This window comes from Calonectris borealis, chromosome 1 (assembly GCF_964195595.1).
Source record: "Calonectris borealis chromosome 1, bCalBor7.hap1.2, whole genome shotgun sequence".
NCBI lineage: Eukaryota > Metazoa > Chordata > Aves > Procellariiformes > Procellariidae > Calonectris > Calonectris borealis.
This window is the reverse complement of record NC_134312.1, coordinates 76,525,830-76,543,008: the sequence shown is the minus strand read 5'-3', so window position 1 is coordinate 76,543,008 and position 17,179 is coordinate 76,525,830. Positions and strand designations below refer to the sequence as shown.

The following is a 17,179-nucleotide window of genomic DNA, read 5'->3' as shown; positions in this document are numbered from 1 at the left end:
AATGGCGTCGCTGCTTGCAAGTGCAGCTTCTCATATGCAACTCAAATTTGGTTCATCATGCTTATTCTGCTTTTCAAAAAGAGCTACCAACAAAATCATTACTTCAAAGCGGCAGTGTTCCTCATCAGGCAAGGAGAGCCACAGCAGGAGACAACAGACTTCTCAAGGTCTTGAAGTCCGGCCACTCCAGTGTTCTCTGATAATCCTCTTCTTGTTTTTAACCTAATGGTATACTATTTCATTAACAAATTGGCAAGAACTTTCCACCCCATCCCTGAGCTACAGTACAAGCTACAGCATTGATTTCCTTATACTGGTATGGCATTAGTTATCATCTACTCTATACATTGTTCAGAAATGCAGCCTTAGCTTGACAATAATTACATTTGGCAATTATTAACTCTCCATATGTGCTGCTTTCCCAGGAAAACTAAGAGAGTGTCACTAATGCGTGGTGTCCCTCTGCCTTGTGCACTTTATTATTGTTCTTACCGTAACAGTAAAGCAATTATTCTCAAAAAAAGGCCTTTGAAGTGTGGAGTACTTTGAGCCTTGTTTTCACAGGTGGGAAACAGAGACAATGGTATTAAGTGAAGTCCAAAGGTCACACAGGTTGCCTGTAGCAAAGCAGGAAAACTAGACGCGGCTACCCCAAACACTAGGCAAGTTGTTTAAAGTGCATGATTGTTGAACTCTGTACCCTTGTATATGTGATGTAAGGTAGAATAAAAATAGCCATGGAAGCTCCCTCCTATTTTCCTTCTCTTTCATGGGTTTAGAAAAATTTCTGCATCAATACACATCTTTGAATGCAATCTTTAGTGTGTCTGAAGAGCCTGCCCTAGCTCCTTGTGAGGTTGAGAAAAACTCTCAGTAGCTGTCGTGAGGGCAAATGAAGTTGTAGGCACTGATGTGAAAGCACCGGAGTCCATCCATCTGCCCAGCCGTTGCCAAGAAGCAAAGCCACTGCAATCAGGATGGTTCACTCGTGCCCTTTACCCAAAAGCATGGGATTTTATAAGCAATAGAGTTTCGCACAGCTGATGGTCTCAACCACATCATGCCAATGAAAACAGCAAGTAGGTTTTTGACTTTGGCTCTAGATCCTGGCTGGTTTTGAAACAAAGATCTGAGGAATCATGGACCCAACAGTTTTCCTAGTTTGTTTTGTCTCAGCTCAGCATTTTCTGTTTCCTGCCTGCTACCATGAGCCCCCGTTGTGGGGATCACCCTTTACCTGGAGGCTCTCAGAACTGAGAATTACAAACATCTCTCATCTGCACAGTACCTTTTGACTACAAACTGCAAAGCTACTAAATTCACGAGGATCAAAACCTGTGAGTAGGGCCACCCCAGTATCTGAGGCGTAAGCATTTACATACTACAGAACAAATATGATCGCAACTGGTGCACGTTACAACATGGCAGAGCAGCCAAGGAAATCGAAGGTGAATTTGATGCATCCTCTCAGGCTGAGGAAATATCTCTGCATCCAAGTTGAGGTGTGTGGAGAGGTAGCACAGCATCAAACAATCCATTGACTAGGATCTTCCAGCACAACCTTGGGACAAAGGCATTTGATATCTATATCCAAGTTTCTACTTCTGTAAAAAGACAAACACCTGGGTTCAGGCGGTAATGTTTGAAGTCGCACAAACCTATAGCTACAAATACCTGTGGTAAGTATTTTTATTCTGTTTTGTGACAGTCCTTGGTGTGGAGAAATGTCATTGGTAACATTATTATTCCACATTATTTTCGCATTCATAAAAGATTAAGAAAGAAGACCCCCTTTCCAAAACTACAGCTAAAAACCCCACAGCAATTGATGTTGGTGAGCTCCAAACAGTAACACCTGTGCTATTCTAGTAGGGTTTCAGATTCGATGATCCAATTCCTTTTCTCAGCATTAAACTCCTTTAAGTGATGTCATTCTGCCACAGTACTGACAAATAACCCCAAATGAAAACCCAGATAATAAGATTTTGTAGATTAAGTTAGTCTCACTGCAGGTTTCTCATTATGAAGACTAGGTAAAAACCTATTTGAATCCTCCTTATTTCAGAAGGCAGATAAGGTGAGACACAGCTCTGAGTTACCTCTGTTAGCGCCATACAGCGAGATTGGGGGTAGTGCATAACCTCAAACATGAAAGTGTCAGTCTTGTTGAGTATGTCTCTGTTTTAATTTGCACTTCTCTTTGCACCAAGACTTATTATATATGGGTATGCGCAAGTGACTGAAAAGCAGATATTTTTGAAGAAGAATGAGAGGGTTAGGCCTTCACTTCTCATGGAAGTGCAGTCAGAGACGGCACCTCACTCCATTACACGCTTTGAAAATACAAGCCAAGTGAGAGCACTAAACTCACTCCTTTTCCACAGAAAGGCTTAAGGAGAGAAACAGATACAGTGAGGCCAGCTGGGCGACTCAAATCCCAACCAAGAATTAGTCTTCACTTTCCTTACGATTTGGGCGTACGTAAAGATCTCACCTAGTTGGTAAAAAACCAGCTTCAGCAGTGAATGATCAGTTTTCATCTTGAGCTAGATTACAAGTAATGTGGTCGCTTCAGGAGAGACTCATTCATTCGGATGAGCAGAGGTGTGCTCCCTTCCTCGGCCCCGTGAATCTTTCCCTTATTCCTGTACAGTGGTGCGAGTTTCAACAGGCAGGACTGGAAAATGTTTTCATGTCAGTTTATAGGCTTTAGGAAAGTAAGTTAATTGCTAAAAATACACAGCAATCATAAGAGTAGCTATAACATTGAGAACCGATAGGCAAAGTTAAAAATCTGGAAGTGGTATCCCGAGTTTACAGAAGGGAAGTCACATCTGCTTAGTAAAGTTTACAGCTATTTCTGTATGGCTTTGCTTAAGCTGAACGATGGCTGAATTCACATGTTTACCCTGGCTTTGCTCTTCAGCCAAGTTTCCTATTACCACAGTAGAAGCTCTACTCAGCCCGTCGTTAACATTTGTCCTGAAGTTTCAGCAAATGCCCCTTGAACTCCAGAGTGTTGTCTCTGATGCAGAAAGAACTCAGTGATTTGTTGTGTTTATTGAAATATATTCTCAAGAAAATGCTACTAACACCTTTGCTAATGTTAACGATCGTGTGCATTTCTTTGAGAAATATTTTGACTGAAATGGTTGCACTAAAAATCCAATTAGGCTTAAAATTGAGGTGCAGATCACTTCTATTTAATTTTTGAGTAAAATTTTACAAATATCTCAATATAATTTTGATGCTGTACACCTGTGCTAAAAAGTGATTTTTTTTTTTTGTCTGTGGCTCCACCTGTTTTTCTTATTTTCTCTCTTTTTCACTTTCAGTGCGGAATTACTGTGCTGCCACAAGCTTTCACTTAACCGCCATCCAAAGAAGCAATTTAATCTGTGGAGTTTAATTCTAGCTTGTACACTCCGAGTGCAAATACTTATTTTAACATGTGGCAAATTCTAAACAGAGCTAGTCAAGTGAATAAAGCTACTTACATTAAAATGTCTGTGAGATTAAGCTTTTAGGCTATGTTTACACCATACTGAGTAGTGCTTTGTAGAGATACCCAAGCTGGATCTGGAGGTAGGTGGTGGAAGACAAGCCAATTAGGTCAGTCCTACAGGCGTTGCTACCATAACTAGATCATTTCCAGGATTCACTGGTGTGCTGATGGTGCTGTACTGTGCCATAGACAAAACAGCCTGTTCAGAACGAGCCCTGGACTTTCTCAAGACACTACTGCACAGCGTTCTCACGTCGTTAGTCGTATCAGTATAGCAGGGACCTTTCTGCAGGGAAATGCTGTATCACTTAAAAAAAATAACAGCATCCTTTCATACACAGCAGATATTTTTAAAGCACTTGTTTAAAACCAATTATTGGTTATACTATTTCCAGCTCAAAGCGAAACATGTATAATCAATTTTAGGCCACTATTTCAAAATTAAAGCTCATAAAATGAACATCTTATTATGTAGAACTCCTCCTGAACAGCTACTAAGGACTGCAGTTTTTTAACCGATGATTAAATTTAGCCATCATGAAAGGGAGTAATGATAACAAACATCATTAAGACTCTACAACAGTCTTACGCCTTTTGCAAAACCTTTTATATTAATTTTAAAATGTGAAGTGGACATCTGCATCTCTTAGCTAGAATACGACTTGTATTTCTCCAAGATGCTGAAACGCAATTTAAAAACTATTCCAAGACATCATTCCCTGAGATCGCAGAAACACACTGCATCCTCAGTAGAAATACTGAAGAACCTTTTTGCTGTTATTTTTATCTGTGAAATAAATTATGTGAAAAGTGAACTAATTTCATTGTTTTACACAAACATCTTGCCAAAATGCTGGGTTTGAATATAACTTGTTCTCCATGTCATTAACTGTGGCACTAACCTTGAGTGCAGTACATGAGCATTGCTGCATTTTTTTTTGCTTCTTAACTATCAACAGCTGTACATGACAAATTTATCAGTTCCTGAAAAGCTATAACTTTTAGAACGTTTGGTCTCATTAAAAGATGTGTTACTATATCTATAAGCGACAAAGTTCTGTTACAATGAACTCATCTGCAGCCTATGTGAATTAAATATATATCGATTTATATATCTAAATGCCCATACAGCTCTCCAATGTTAACTGCAGAGAAAGAACAGAAAAAAACACAGCCTGTCTGTAGAGAGGATTTATACCCAGCCCATTTTTTTTACTTTGAACTTCAGTTTTAACAGTCACCTTGCAATTATTCTTAATATTGATCTTGGCCACGCTGAAGCCAGAGGCAAAGAATCTTATGGATTGTTGTGGAGTCAAGTTTGCACTCAGTTTTTGCTAGTATAAATTAATTACAATGTTAAAGTCCACTTGGGACTTATTAAACATACTATAAATTCTGGTCTGCATTCTCAGTGAAACTCAACTTTTAGAAGAAACAAAATTGCAAAGAGCTAAAAGCTCATTCTCCATTACAGCTATTTGAAGGGTTGGAAGAAGTTTCCCAAGTCGTTTACTGGCAAGGAAGGGCTTAATCCATCCATTGACATACACAAGATTACATTGGGCCTTTCAGTGAATCACAAATAGAAGTGCCCGTAAACTTCCTTGCACATCAGTGACTAAATGAAAATACCTATGAAAGTCTGATCACTTAGGAGGAAAAGACAATCTGGTCATCCCATACAGCATGTGCCTAATTCCCACATCAGTAACCAGAGTTATTTCTTGACATACAACGGACTGAATTAGGACTACTGGAACAAGTTAGAAGTTCTGTCCTATGAAAAGCTTCCTGCCATAAAAATGTAAATTACTGGACTCTTCCAAATTTCTTGTTCCAAAAATACCTGAACAACTTTGACTCTGTATTTGAGTGGGACAGTCATCAAGACTGCAGATGTCTCAAATCCAAATTTTGAAAGCCTTATTCCCTATTACCCTGTCTTAATGACTTAGCTTGACTAAAGCAAGGTACCAAAACCAGGCTGAAAGCAGCCACATGAGGAGTTAGAAATGGTAACTTACAGTCCTTCTGAAAAGGATCCTGTTTACTAACACAAGCAAGCCTTTCCAACAGTGCAAGTTCCACTCAGCACTGTGCCCAACTCCTTCCAGATTGATAAAGTGAAGTTTCAAATTCTGTTTAGATAATCCTTAGAAACCTAAATTCAACAATTTTGAAATGGGTTTGATTATGCAGTGACTGCCTGAAAAGGCAGCAGTTGCATACTAGCCTAAGCAGGAAAATAATCCACTTGAAAATATTTTGCCCTCAGACTGCTATCAGTAATCCTCTTCACCATTTTTAAAGTTGCTAACCCTTAAGCTTATCACCAAATCTGAAACACCATTAAAGTGATTGTGATAAGAAAGTTTATCAGAATCAGTAAATACTTGGTTTAAATACAGCAAAGATGGAGGTAGAGAAGAACAATCCAGCCCTTCGCTTTATCACAAAGAAGGAACTGATGGAGCACCACGCCACAGCCCTACTCATACAAGCATCTTGCTTGTCACATGGTATAGAATTGCATTTTAGACTATTTATATAAGTAGTTGTCCTGACTGTTTGTGATATGTTTTGGTTTGGGGTGTGGTTTTTTTTTTTTCGTGAAAAATGTGTATTTTTCCTGCAACCGTATCTGGAGTTTCACTCCATTTGATCTTTCTGTTTATCTGCAAACTCCCACAACATTGGAGTGTTTCCCATGGCTTTCTACCAAAGCAACTGTAAGAATAATGACCTCTGATTTCTGAGATACACAACACATGTTTTTATACTGGAAACTTCAAGTTCCTCACAGAACTTGGATACAAAATGCCCCCAAGAGTTAAAACATACCACAGGAAACTAAATACATGGGTCTTTTTGAAAAGACTATCTAGGAGCATGCTGTAAATCAGTGTAATAAACCACGAGCAAGACAGCTCTTAAGAACTGTATGATTTAAAAAGTTTTAAAGCTGAGGGTTCGTAAAGGGGGACTGACATGAACCCCTAAGAAGTCATGAGTAGCATAGAGACAGAAGGTAAGAAACAACTGTTCGTTGTCTCTTCCAGTACCAGAAGCGGCGACCCACAAACGTCGTAGTAATCTGCAGATGAAGCTAGCAAGAGCCAGAACAGAGAAAATGGCTCTTCCTGCAACAGGGAGGAGGCCCGAGGCACTCCCTGTTAAAGGAGTCTGCGGATACAAGTAGTTTCCATGGGCTCAGTGGAGGGGTGGTCAAACAGACACACTTGGAATAGACATCCTTCAGGGCTTACCAAACGGACAAACCAAATCCCCTGAGCTGAAAGCAGCTGAAGCACCTACTGTGCTTATACTATTCTTAACTGTCTTTAGGAGTCAGCTCATGTCCATTGCTGCCCGCAGCAGAACGGGCAGTCTTAAACACCGCAGCTGCTCTTACGTTCCATGCAGAATGAAGTGCAAATCGGCTGGAGCTCTTCAGAACAAGTGTTTAGCAGCTGACTGTATCTTGCTGAAACAACACTAAGTTCACCTGCCTGTTTTTCTGTTTTGTTTTGGGTTGGTGTTTTGTTTTGGTGGTTTTGTTTGGGGTTTTGTTTGTTTGTTTGTTTGTTTTTTTAAGAGATTTACCATCTCCTTAACGATAACAAAAACATTATCTGATACTGCAACTATATCTGTCCAGTAAAAAAAGAGAGTATTCTTAAAGACCTGGCAAATCAAATGTATGTGAAGTATGAGGGGTTAAGAAACCAATTTGCTTATCCTCCTATTTTGACAAGATGAAGTCTAAGGATGGAACCACTCCTGTCAAAGAATTTTTATGAACTCATCTTAAATTATTTTGTCTAAACACTAAAGCCCCAGTAGTATTGTCTTCTCTATGATATAGCCCTATCTGTAAGAAAGAACCAATCTTTGAAGTCAGATTTGTTGTTTAAAAGCATTGCATATTACCTGAGATATTTTATTGTTCAAAGTTCTGCTGCTCACTTTACAGTCCCTTCTAGAAACACACTGGTATACTTCGTTGTTACAAAAGAGCCTACTAATTATGTCATTTTCTCTCAGTTGTGCCAAAATCCCCCAAGTTTCGTAGGACAGATTGCTGATGTCAGGACATGTACACTTGGGATCTGCAAATGCGGGGGAAGAAAACTTTTACCGCAGGGCCAGCGTTGCGAGAGCAACAAACAAGGAAGATCTTTCCCACAAAACTTTTTATGATTTCCAAAGATTGTCTGGTTATCTCTAGAAGTTTTGACATGAAAACATCTAAAGGATAAAAAGTTATGTGTCGTAACTGCCCATATATGTGAACTTATCCTTTAATAAATCAGGCATGCTGAGGTACTTTATTCCCTTTTCTCTCCCATTTAACAAAAGCACTTCACAGAAGTCGACACATAATATACACAGCTCTCAGGGCCCTTAATTTGTTTGTTTGTTTGTTTTTGTTTTTAAATGTAGTAGGCTGCTATAGCTTGGCAGCTGTTCCACAGGATCTTGAATAAGAAGAGCTATAGAGACAGGATCTGCACCAGTAAAACTGTTACTTCCAAGGGACATGAGAATTTTTGTCATGTCTCAGGAATTCTGCCTTTTCCTCACCAAGAAGATACGAAGTTTCTGAAAGCAATTAAGCCAGGAACAACCCAGAAAATTTAGTCATGACAGCCATCTGTCATGGTAAAGGGGATCTAGATGAACCTTCTAGAAATGAGGTACAGACACAGAACGTGCCACAGCAGCAGAAGCTGTATTTTAGCAGCTCATTCACCACTCCACTTGCCTTTTTTGTGGATCCTCTAATTCTGCTGCTCTGAAACATGGTTTTACATCTTTTAACCTGCAAGAACCTATAACCCCAAGTATCCTCGTCACCTCCGTATTTGTATAGAACAAAATAATTCTCATCAGGGATGGGGAATAGAATTATCATCTTCAGAGAAGTCCTAAATGGCACGCGGCTTTCCAGCCGATGATTACTTCCTGGAATTCCAGGACATTCTATGAATTTACATGAGGTATATCAGCCTACAAAAAGGAAGCAAAACACTAAGTGAAAAAGGCCAGAAGTCAGAGCTTAGGGAGAAGCAGCATCACTTATGCAAGAATAAATTCTTCATTTCAGTTTGGATCATGAACAGGAACACACTATTGTCAGCAACCACTGAAATGACTAATTTTGGCTTTTTGTGCTTATGAGTAAGCCAAATTTTCCAATATTCTAAAAAAAGCATAAGATCCACAGAAAAGTCCAGAACTACAATGCACCGCAGGAAAGAAACATGGACTGAAGAGCTGCTTTAGACCCATGCAATAGCACTGTACTTGACTAAACACTCCAAGGGAATCCCAAGAAGCAATTACACCCGAAAGAGTACAGAAAGGATCCCCCCTGCACCCGCAACAACTGTCAAGTATCGTTACAGGAAATGCAAAAGTTAAGGTTTAACATATTGACGTCTTCACGACTCACCACTGTAAGACACGATAGTATTCTGAAGCACTGTTTTAATCTTGTGTGCCACATGGCAGTCCAGGCCTCCCTGCAGTCTACCTCTGATCTAACTCAGGCTGGGATAGCCAACTATTACCCTCCACCCAGCCAGATCACTTTCTCACTCCAACGATACCCAGATGGTATTTGTCTCTACCACATCCTTATTCTCTTCTCCTAATTCTGAAAAGAATTCTCTCCTGTTTTCCTGTCAACACAGGAACTGGTTTCCCAAATAAGCTGCTGCTTATATCAGAACTCCCCTCTCATGAAGATTTTCTTATCTTTAACTCCATATGTGCCTGCAGTAACAAATTAGTTGACCCATCTCCAAATACAACCTTGATAACTAATACGGCTTTTAAGAGCCTGTTGACACCTGCTTTATCACTCACCATACCTACCCGTGGCAAGACTCTGTAAGAATCGTATCCACGTACTCCATTTGCTTCTGATCCAACAGGCTCTTTCAGGTACAGCCTACAGGCACTCTCCTTTCCAGAGATGGCCCGATTAAGCTGCAACATCAGGGGTTTTTAGTACCTATAACAGGCATGTTAGTTTGGATTACAAAGTTACCCTGGCTAGGAATATCATCTTGAGCTACCAAAATCCACAATAGTTCAACCTACCCATTTATATTTTTAGGGAATGGGCCTGGGATCTGAACGCATGAATACTTCATATTTAAATTCCGTATTAGGTAGAATTGTCAGCAGACTAACAGCAGTGCATCAAAATAACATTTTATTGACCTGATTTAACCACATCCTCTGATAACCTGCACCATGCCAAGAAAAAAACCTGTCCACATCTTACTAGAATTGTATTGTTATACAAACAGAAATAAGCACATACTATCTCAACTGTATTAGAAAGTATGTATTAATTTCATCATAAATATTTACAAGTGACACTTTTTCTTGTAAGACTGTTTTAAACCAGAAAAATTCACAAATAGTAAAGGGAGAATCTAATAAATTAATTGAGCGCCGCAATATTGATCAATGACTGCAAAAGACTCAAAGTTACATTTTTGTTTTTATTTTTTAGGGAAATCCAAGAAGAATCCAAAAATAGTGGTTTGACTCTAGATGGTTATATAAATCTTGTGAAAGAATAAATATGCTCCTTCAACAACAACATCTGCACCATTTTCAAACCAATCCAGTTAAAAAAGAAAGTATGTTGAGGAAAGTCTGTAAAATTTTAAGTTATTTATTTACTCATTTATCTGTGTTGGCTACAGTATTTCTTGGTTTATTTAGAATTTATTTCTAGAATAAAATAGAAAAAGAAAATACATTTTACAATGGCAAAAATTGAAATTCTCAAATTTCATTTATACAAATAGAATTCTATCGATTCTTAGAAAGTACCTGTTTCTTTTTTTCACTTTGCTCCATGATAGCCCAAAATTCATTTTCTGTGAAGAAACAGAAAAATTTATTCTAATAAAGCTAGAGAACAGATAATTTTGGCCCCATGTCTGTAAAAAAAAAATTGGAACGCAGGAAATCGCATGCAAGTTAAATGCAAAAAATCTACAGACTTTAAAAAAAAATCAATCCAACAAGTCGTTCTAGAAAACCTGGACAAGATGTCAACAAAAAATTAATCGTTTGCAAAACAATTCATATCTATAAGATATAAAGCTGCTCTGCCAAAGCATAGGAAGTCAGTGCATGACAAAATTATGTATCCATTCAGGAAAGGGTAGTTATCCAACAGCAGAACTGTGACATCTAGCGGCTACTACCCCTAGCTGTTCACACACTTCAGCCTTTGTAAAAAGATCTGAAACAGGCCGCCTATCACTCACCTTTAGTGTTAAAACAAATGCAATAGTGCTTATGGTGGTGCCTGTGTTTAAATGTCTGTACTAAAAATACCAAGTATCTTCAAATGCTTTCCTTTCGTTACCCCAATTAAAAAAAACAAACAGAAAAATTATGCTTTTATGATATATAATCGATGCAAAAATTTGTCTAAACCTTTAATACTAGAGATAAAAAGATCCACTTTATATATTAATGCTATATTGTTCCAATACAACCTATTAAGTGCCATGTTCTCGAGTAATTTGCTGTAACTGCGAAACAATTTTTGCAAAAGCTGTCCCCCGAAAGAGTATCATCCTACATAGCATTTACTTACAGACAGTACTATATTTACATAAATATTTTAAAAACTCACAGACTCAAGCAATAGAAAAATCACCCTAATCTCTCCAAAAACATAGAGACTATAAAAGATGCTGTAGAATTTTCCACTAATAGACAGTGCTAGCTTCAGTCTGGAACCAAGACAATCTATCCAAACTTCTCTAGTGATGAGACTGAAGTGCTTTATTACAGTTATAGCATTACTTTCCTTAGGTTCTATGCACTGCCCCTCTAATAATACATCACAAAAAATACAAAATAGTAATTAAGATTTTGTTGCTCTTTTCTTATACCCTTATCATGTTTGCGTACTGGGGAAATGACCATTTTTCTCAAAACATTCTCCTCTGATTGTTATGGTGATCTAATTCAAATCCTTGCTCCCAGAACTATATGCTTTATTTTCACTTTTGACTACAAAAACTGCACTTCTGAAAAGGGCAAGGAATCACAAACTGCATCATTTGAGAATTACAATACCTTACTGTACAACTGTAATGTGTGCAAAACATTTTAAATTTCATTTCAATGAAATTTAATAGCTACAAATATTCTTAAAGTGTGTAAGTACAGTAGGTTCTACAGAAAGTAACATGGATAATCAATATTCTACCATTTGAAACAAAAACAATAAATAGAAGTTTAAGTATTAAAACTAAGAAAAAAATATTCCTGTACATTGTACAGTACCTTTTGGTTAAAGCTTCTTAGCAAAAATATAGCAATGTGTTGTAAGCATTCCAGTTACAGATGGTTCAATATTAAAATTTCAAGGTTTCCCCATCATGAAAAAAATATTGCATTTTTCCATAGGTGCAGCAGAAACTGTCTCTCTCTGAACAAGGCTTCAGTCTTTAAAAATATATAGACAGTAAGTATGAATTCAAATGAAATATTAAAAAATTATAATACAGTACTGAGGATGTATGGTTGTTGTGCATTACAGATTTTACATTCCTCCTTATTTTGAAAAAGCAAAACTAGAGAGCCCATTGTATATCACTGAGTTCAGCTGGATCCCCAAGTCCTCCATCAGCCTCCAAGTAATTCATAAGAGCCGTCATAGCAGTGTCATCATTTTCACATATCGCATCGAAGTCCAGCTGAGAATTACCACCTATAAAATTATTAAAACATTAACGTATGCAGTACAAAGCATGAACTTTCAACACATACTTGTTTCTAAAAAGCACCTTCCTTTGAAGTCAAGGCAAACATTTACATGTAAACGTTAAAAAAAAAAAAAAAATCAAGTAATAGAAATGATGTCTGTCCGTAGACAGTTATAAGGGCATACATAACTTGATTTAAGATGACTTAGGTCTTGCCATACATTGGACTACCTCCAACTGCTAGCTAATAAAACTTGTATCCATGCAGTGAAGTTCATGTCACTGAAATACAAAACTGCTTTCTACTTTATGTCACCTTAGTGGGAAACACAATCATGTACCTGAATTCTCATCTGATATACTATGCCGGATGAACTCCTGAAACAAGTTCCTATGTGTTAGCTCTAGAAATCAACGCTATACCCTTGCCTTTAACAGTAAGGTAAAATGCTTTAGCTCAAGTATCAGTGAAAAACACTTCCTCGCCTAGCTTCAATAAATGTTGTTGGGTTTTTTATTTATTTATTTATTTATTTTCTTCCAAACCCTTATTTGAGGATTAGCTTTTTTTGCCCTTTGGGGTTTTTTCTTTTTATATAAAGGTCTTATACCTAAACTGGAAGAGAGCCATACGTTATAAATAAATAAATAAATAAATAAATCTCTAGAAACTGAAATAAAAGAGGGAGACTGAGAAGTTTCTAAGAGCTGAAATACAGGATGAGCATAAACATTGCTTTTATAGCACTTTGCCTTTTATATTAGAAATAATACAATGACATTCTCCTCTTACAGGGTCAGGGAATCCTATATCCAGACAAACTGCTGCCGTAGTGCATGCTTGAAGGAGGGGAAAGAAAAAAAGAAAAATTTCCTTCTGAAACATTTTGACTAGCCCTTTGTACTGACTATTCATAGCTTGCAGTTAAGTCAGAGAGAAAGTGCTAAAAGGACTATACTTCACAAATTACAACCAGTTCCCTTACATTGCACTGAAATACTTTTCCTTACCCATCTCTCTTTCCTGGAGAGAGAACTAGTAAGTACCTAATTAAAACTGCAGCATGCGAGAATGCAATAGTAGACTTCTGTTACAGGATGTTGTTTTTGTCATGAACAGTCAATCACTGATCAAATTTTGCTGTTTGCCTTCCACTGATAACACATCTGTTTTAAGAGTCCTCTCATCTCAAGAGAGTCAAATCTCTTTACAATTTATACATGGTTGTAAAGTGGTGCACTCAAAAATTACACCATTTATCAGAAATGTCTTTCCCTGAAACCCCCAAAATATCCACAAGAGAAATAAATCTTACTGAGGAGAGGTTCATTATTGGGAAATGGAACAGCACCCTGGTTTTGTTCTGAAGTCTCTAGAACTTCTGTTTCCGAAGGACATAACTGAATCATCTCTTTATTTGGCACCTGAAAGAACAGAAGTAGTAAAAGGGACAGAATTAAATCCCAAATTTAATCACATTTATCACATTACAGAAACATTATAAATTGCTGTTAAATCTATTAAGAACTAAATAAATTAAATAAAAAATATGCCTCAACAGGCAGATCAACTGCATTTTAAAATAATTTTTTTTTAGAAGTTCACATAGCACTGGACTTGGCTTAAATAAAAAGTGTTACTTACACATCTTTCAAAGCTACTTCACAGTGATGGCATCTGCTTTATTGAGGGTCTAATTCAATATTCAGCAAATAAATCCTGCACAACAAACTGCACTGGTATATACTTTCCATGTCTAGTACCATAAACTACAAATTCCCAGTGACATCATGTTTGTCAATGTCGACACATTCTAGCTAAAAGATAAAAAAAAGACCCTCATACCTCCCATGTTCTATATGCATTAAACCATATGAATTATAAACTTGTATCTTTTCTATTATTTTGCATCTTGTTACCATCATGATAAAAATCTACGTAGTTTTAAATTACTTTTTGCACTTCAGAAAAATGAAACTAGCAACAATAGAGATGGAAGTCATCCTAACCCAAACATATCAGAACAAAAAATCTGGTTTTTTTTTTTTCATTTGTTTCACGTAACACATACATGCAATTTAGCAGGATAGATTTCTTGGGTTGCCTGACTTGTGTATATTCTATTACAAAATTAATGAAGTGGAAATGCTTTACAAAAGGGACACCAAAGCAAAGAATAAAGAAAAACCTTCAATGAATACAATGAAGTTATCCTTATGATGAGATGCTGCATGAATTAGAGAGTTCAGTATATATAAGTCAACCAACTCTTAGGAAGAAAGACCCGCAGTAAGGCAGGGGAGAACTGATCATAAAAAAGGGAGGAAGCCAAAACAATCCCTAGTCCAGAATAGTATTGTTAGGAAATGAAAATTGCAATGGGAAGATAAACTGTCTTTAAATGGAAAGAAATTTACATTCAAAGTAGTGCTGATGGAGAAGTAAATGTTTGTTCATACGGTGCACAATATACAACATACAATATACTTAGGTAAAAAAATGTTAGTTATTCCATAGCTATGGTCAATAACTATGATAGTTATATTTGTGGTGTTACCAGCACTACTAGATTAGCAAAACAGCATATTCTATCAATTTTTAGAAGACTACTGAAATACCTTCAAAGTAAAAATTTTAAATTTTTAAAAGGGTCTTCAAGAACATTAAGATTAAAAGTACAAGTGAGAGAAAACAAGAACTGGTATTTTATTTAGGTTGTCAAGCTGAACAGGTGGAAATACTTTTACTCTGACGGTTATTTAGCAAGAGTTTTAATGCAATTCCAAATCCAGAAGAGTCCTCATCACATGAATCACACTCATATTTAGCATATTTGTAAAGCTTCAGCAGCCCCTTAAGGCTTGAACTGATGCCCCCGTAAATGAGGCTGGGACTTCTGCTGCTGTCACATCTCTCAAATGACTTTCATAGCTGCCAGGTAGTTGGCAATACCTTACACATTCTCTCACAAACACACAAGTCAGGGTAATTTGGTTCAAACATAGGCTTTGAGCTATCTGACATTAACCTTTTACTTTTAGATTTTTACAGGCAGTGACATACTCACATTACTGCAGTTTACAGTTAAAGCTGGAGAAGGTGACTTTCTCAAGAGATGTGATGGACTTAACTCCCCAGATGATGAAGAATGCAACCTAAAATTGTATATATTTAGTTGATTTACCAAGTCACATTGATCATAAACTGAAAAATAGCCTATGTGTTGCAGAACCCACCAGACCTCCCCAGTGACGAAGCACGAGCCAGCTAATCTGAGACAATGTTGTCTTAAATTCTCCTGAAGATTCTAAATTCTCCTGCTCCAAGTTTTGATAACACAAAAAACAGAAGAGATCAATAAAGGCCATGGGTCATAATTACTTGATTATACTTTTATTTTTCTGTTGAATCACCAGCACTGACAGACCAAAGAGTAACAGGTTTCAGAATTATGCACACTAGGACAAATAGGTACATTTCAAATACAATACAGAATACAGACAACACAAAGAAGTTCTGCTAAACAGTGGAGGGAAAACAACATATCCTTCTAATGCTCCCTCTACTATTATTTTATTATACCTCTCTTTCCATATTTTCCTAAAATTCCAACTAAAAGTAAAGACCACTTGTTTGTTACTAGAATTCTTTGAGGTACTGCTCATCCTCCCTCACCAAACATGCTAGATATGAAACTAACAGTGAAAATGTCATACCAGGGCCCTTTGGACAGCTTGCTCCCATCTCCCCCTGCTCTTCCTGACTCTCAAAGCACAAGGCTATAGAAGAATTGGGGCACTCTGGATGCTTCTGTTTCCATCACTTTCTCAGATCCAAAATGTGATTAAGGGATTGGAGGAAAGATAGAAAACGGGTGAATAAACAGCCTGTCTTAAATAAGTCGAGTTATTTGTGTGGAATATTTGTTAGTTCCCTACATTCCAATATCCAATGCGCCATTTGATAAGCAGTACTGCCATCTCTGAAAGCTGGGACAGAAACTCCAGATTGAATAGATTTACAGCATTGCCGTAACTGAAATGATCATCATCAGATGCTAATTCAATTCAGATATGCTTGTAAATAGAGCTGTAACCATAGTCCTGAAATTTTTTAAAATACCTGGTGATGCCTGATGCACAGCTTGAGAACCATCTGTGTCTTACTGATATTAAAAAAATGCAGAGAGCAGATTCAGGTAGTAAATGCACTCATCCTTTTGGATTATGTTTGTAGTCACAAAGGTATTTGATGAAAAACAGCTGGTGTTAGCCTCTGTTGATCACACTTTTGTGTAATTTTGATTGCCTCAGTGTGTGCAAGATAGTAACTTGATTTCATACAAAAGAAAAATGAAGAAATAGCATGAAGTTCTACTCTTCGGCTGGGAAGAAATACAGCGTTGTTCTCAGCAACAATTCTGGAAACGTGAACTACATCTGGGTGCAAGCAACCACATCCAGACATCTCCAGAAACAGTCAGTTGTTACTGATGAGGCCTTCAATGGCCAATTGTATTTGTGAACGCCTCTTCCTCTTATAGAGATAAAACCTAGTTTATTTTCCCCCAAGATACAGGGCTGTAGGATGAATATGATTCCAGAGATCCCAGTTACACAGTGCAACTGCTCCCTTCCATAGCTAGCTTCTTTTCAGAACTGCCCTTCCTTTGGATACAGAGTTTACTTTATTCTGCGTGACTTTGCTCTTAATCTTTTCTTTCACCTGCATAGCAACTTCTTGGGCTATTAGTTTCAGCACAAGTTTATTTCTCCATCTCCAGTGTCCATGGACAACTAAGATGACTGAAACAAACACACCTGCACAAAACTAAAATGGCTTAGATCACTGTGGCTGATGAAGCTGGCAAGCAAAACGTTTCTCCTTTCAAAATCCTGTGACATTCAGTCTATTAGT

At 37.4% G+C, this 17,179-nt stretch overlaps 2 protein-coding genes across 11 annotated transcripts in view; both read right to left on the bottom strand.

Moving 5' to 3' along the window:
- PPFIBP1 (PPFIB scaffold protein 1) overlaps window positions 1-9,481 on the bottom strand; it is a 142,767-nt gene extending 133,286 nt beyond the window's left edge. Inside the window, exon 1 of one of the 3 annotated variants that reach the window (XM_075161295.1) lies at window positions 8,964-9,481. The gene's annotated coding sequence lies outside the window, so the exon portion shown is untranslated. The remainder of the gene's footprint in view (window positions 1-8,963) is intronic. The other 2 variants (XM_075161340.1, XM_075161331.1) reach the window with 2 other exon arrangements.
- Window positions 9,482-10,006: 525 nt separating this feature from the next.
- Window positions 10,007-17,179, bottom strand: part of BMAL2 (basic helix-loop-helix ARNT like 2) — a 39,699-nt gene continuing 32,526 nt past the window's right edge. For 7 of the 8 annotated variants that reach the window (XM_075161416.1, XM_075161355.1, XM_075161364.1 and 4 more), the window contains 3 exons: window positions 15,330-15,417; window positions 13,578-13,686; window positions 10,007-12,266 (listed from right to left, as the gene is read on the bottom strand). In XM_075161416.1, coding sequence (XP_075017517.1) covers window positions 12,130-12,266; window positions 13,578-13,686; window positions 15,330-15,417 — 334 coding nt within the window. In that variant the 3' untranslated portion in view covers window positions 10,007-12,129. Of the gene's footprint in view, window positions 12,267-13,577; window positions 13,687-13,940; window positions 14,080-15,329; window positions 15,418-17,179 lie in introns of those variants that run through there. The other variant, XM_075161398.1, reaches the window with a different exon arrangement.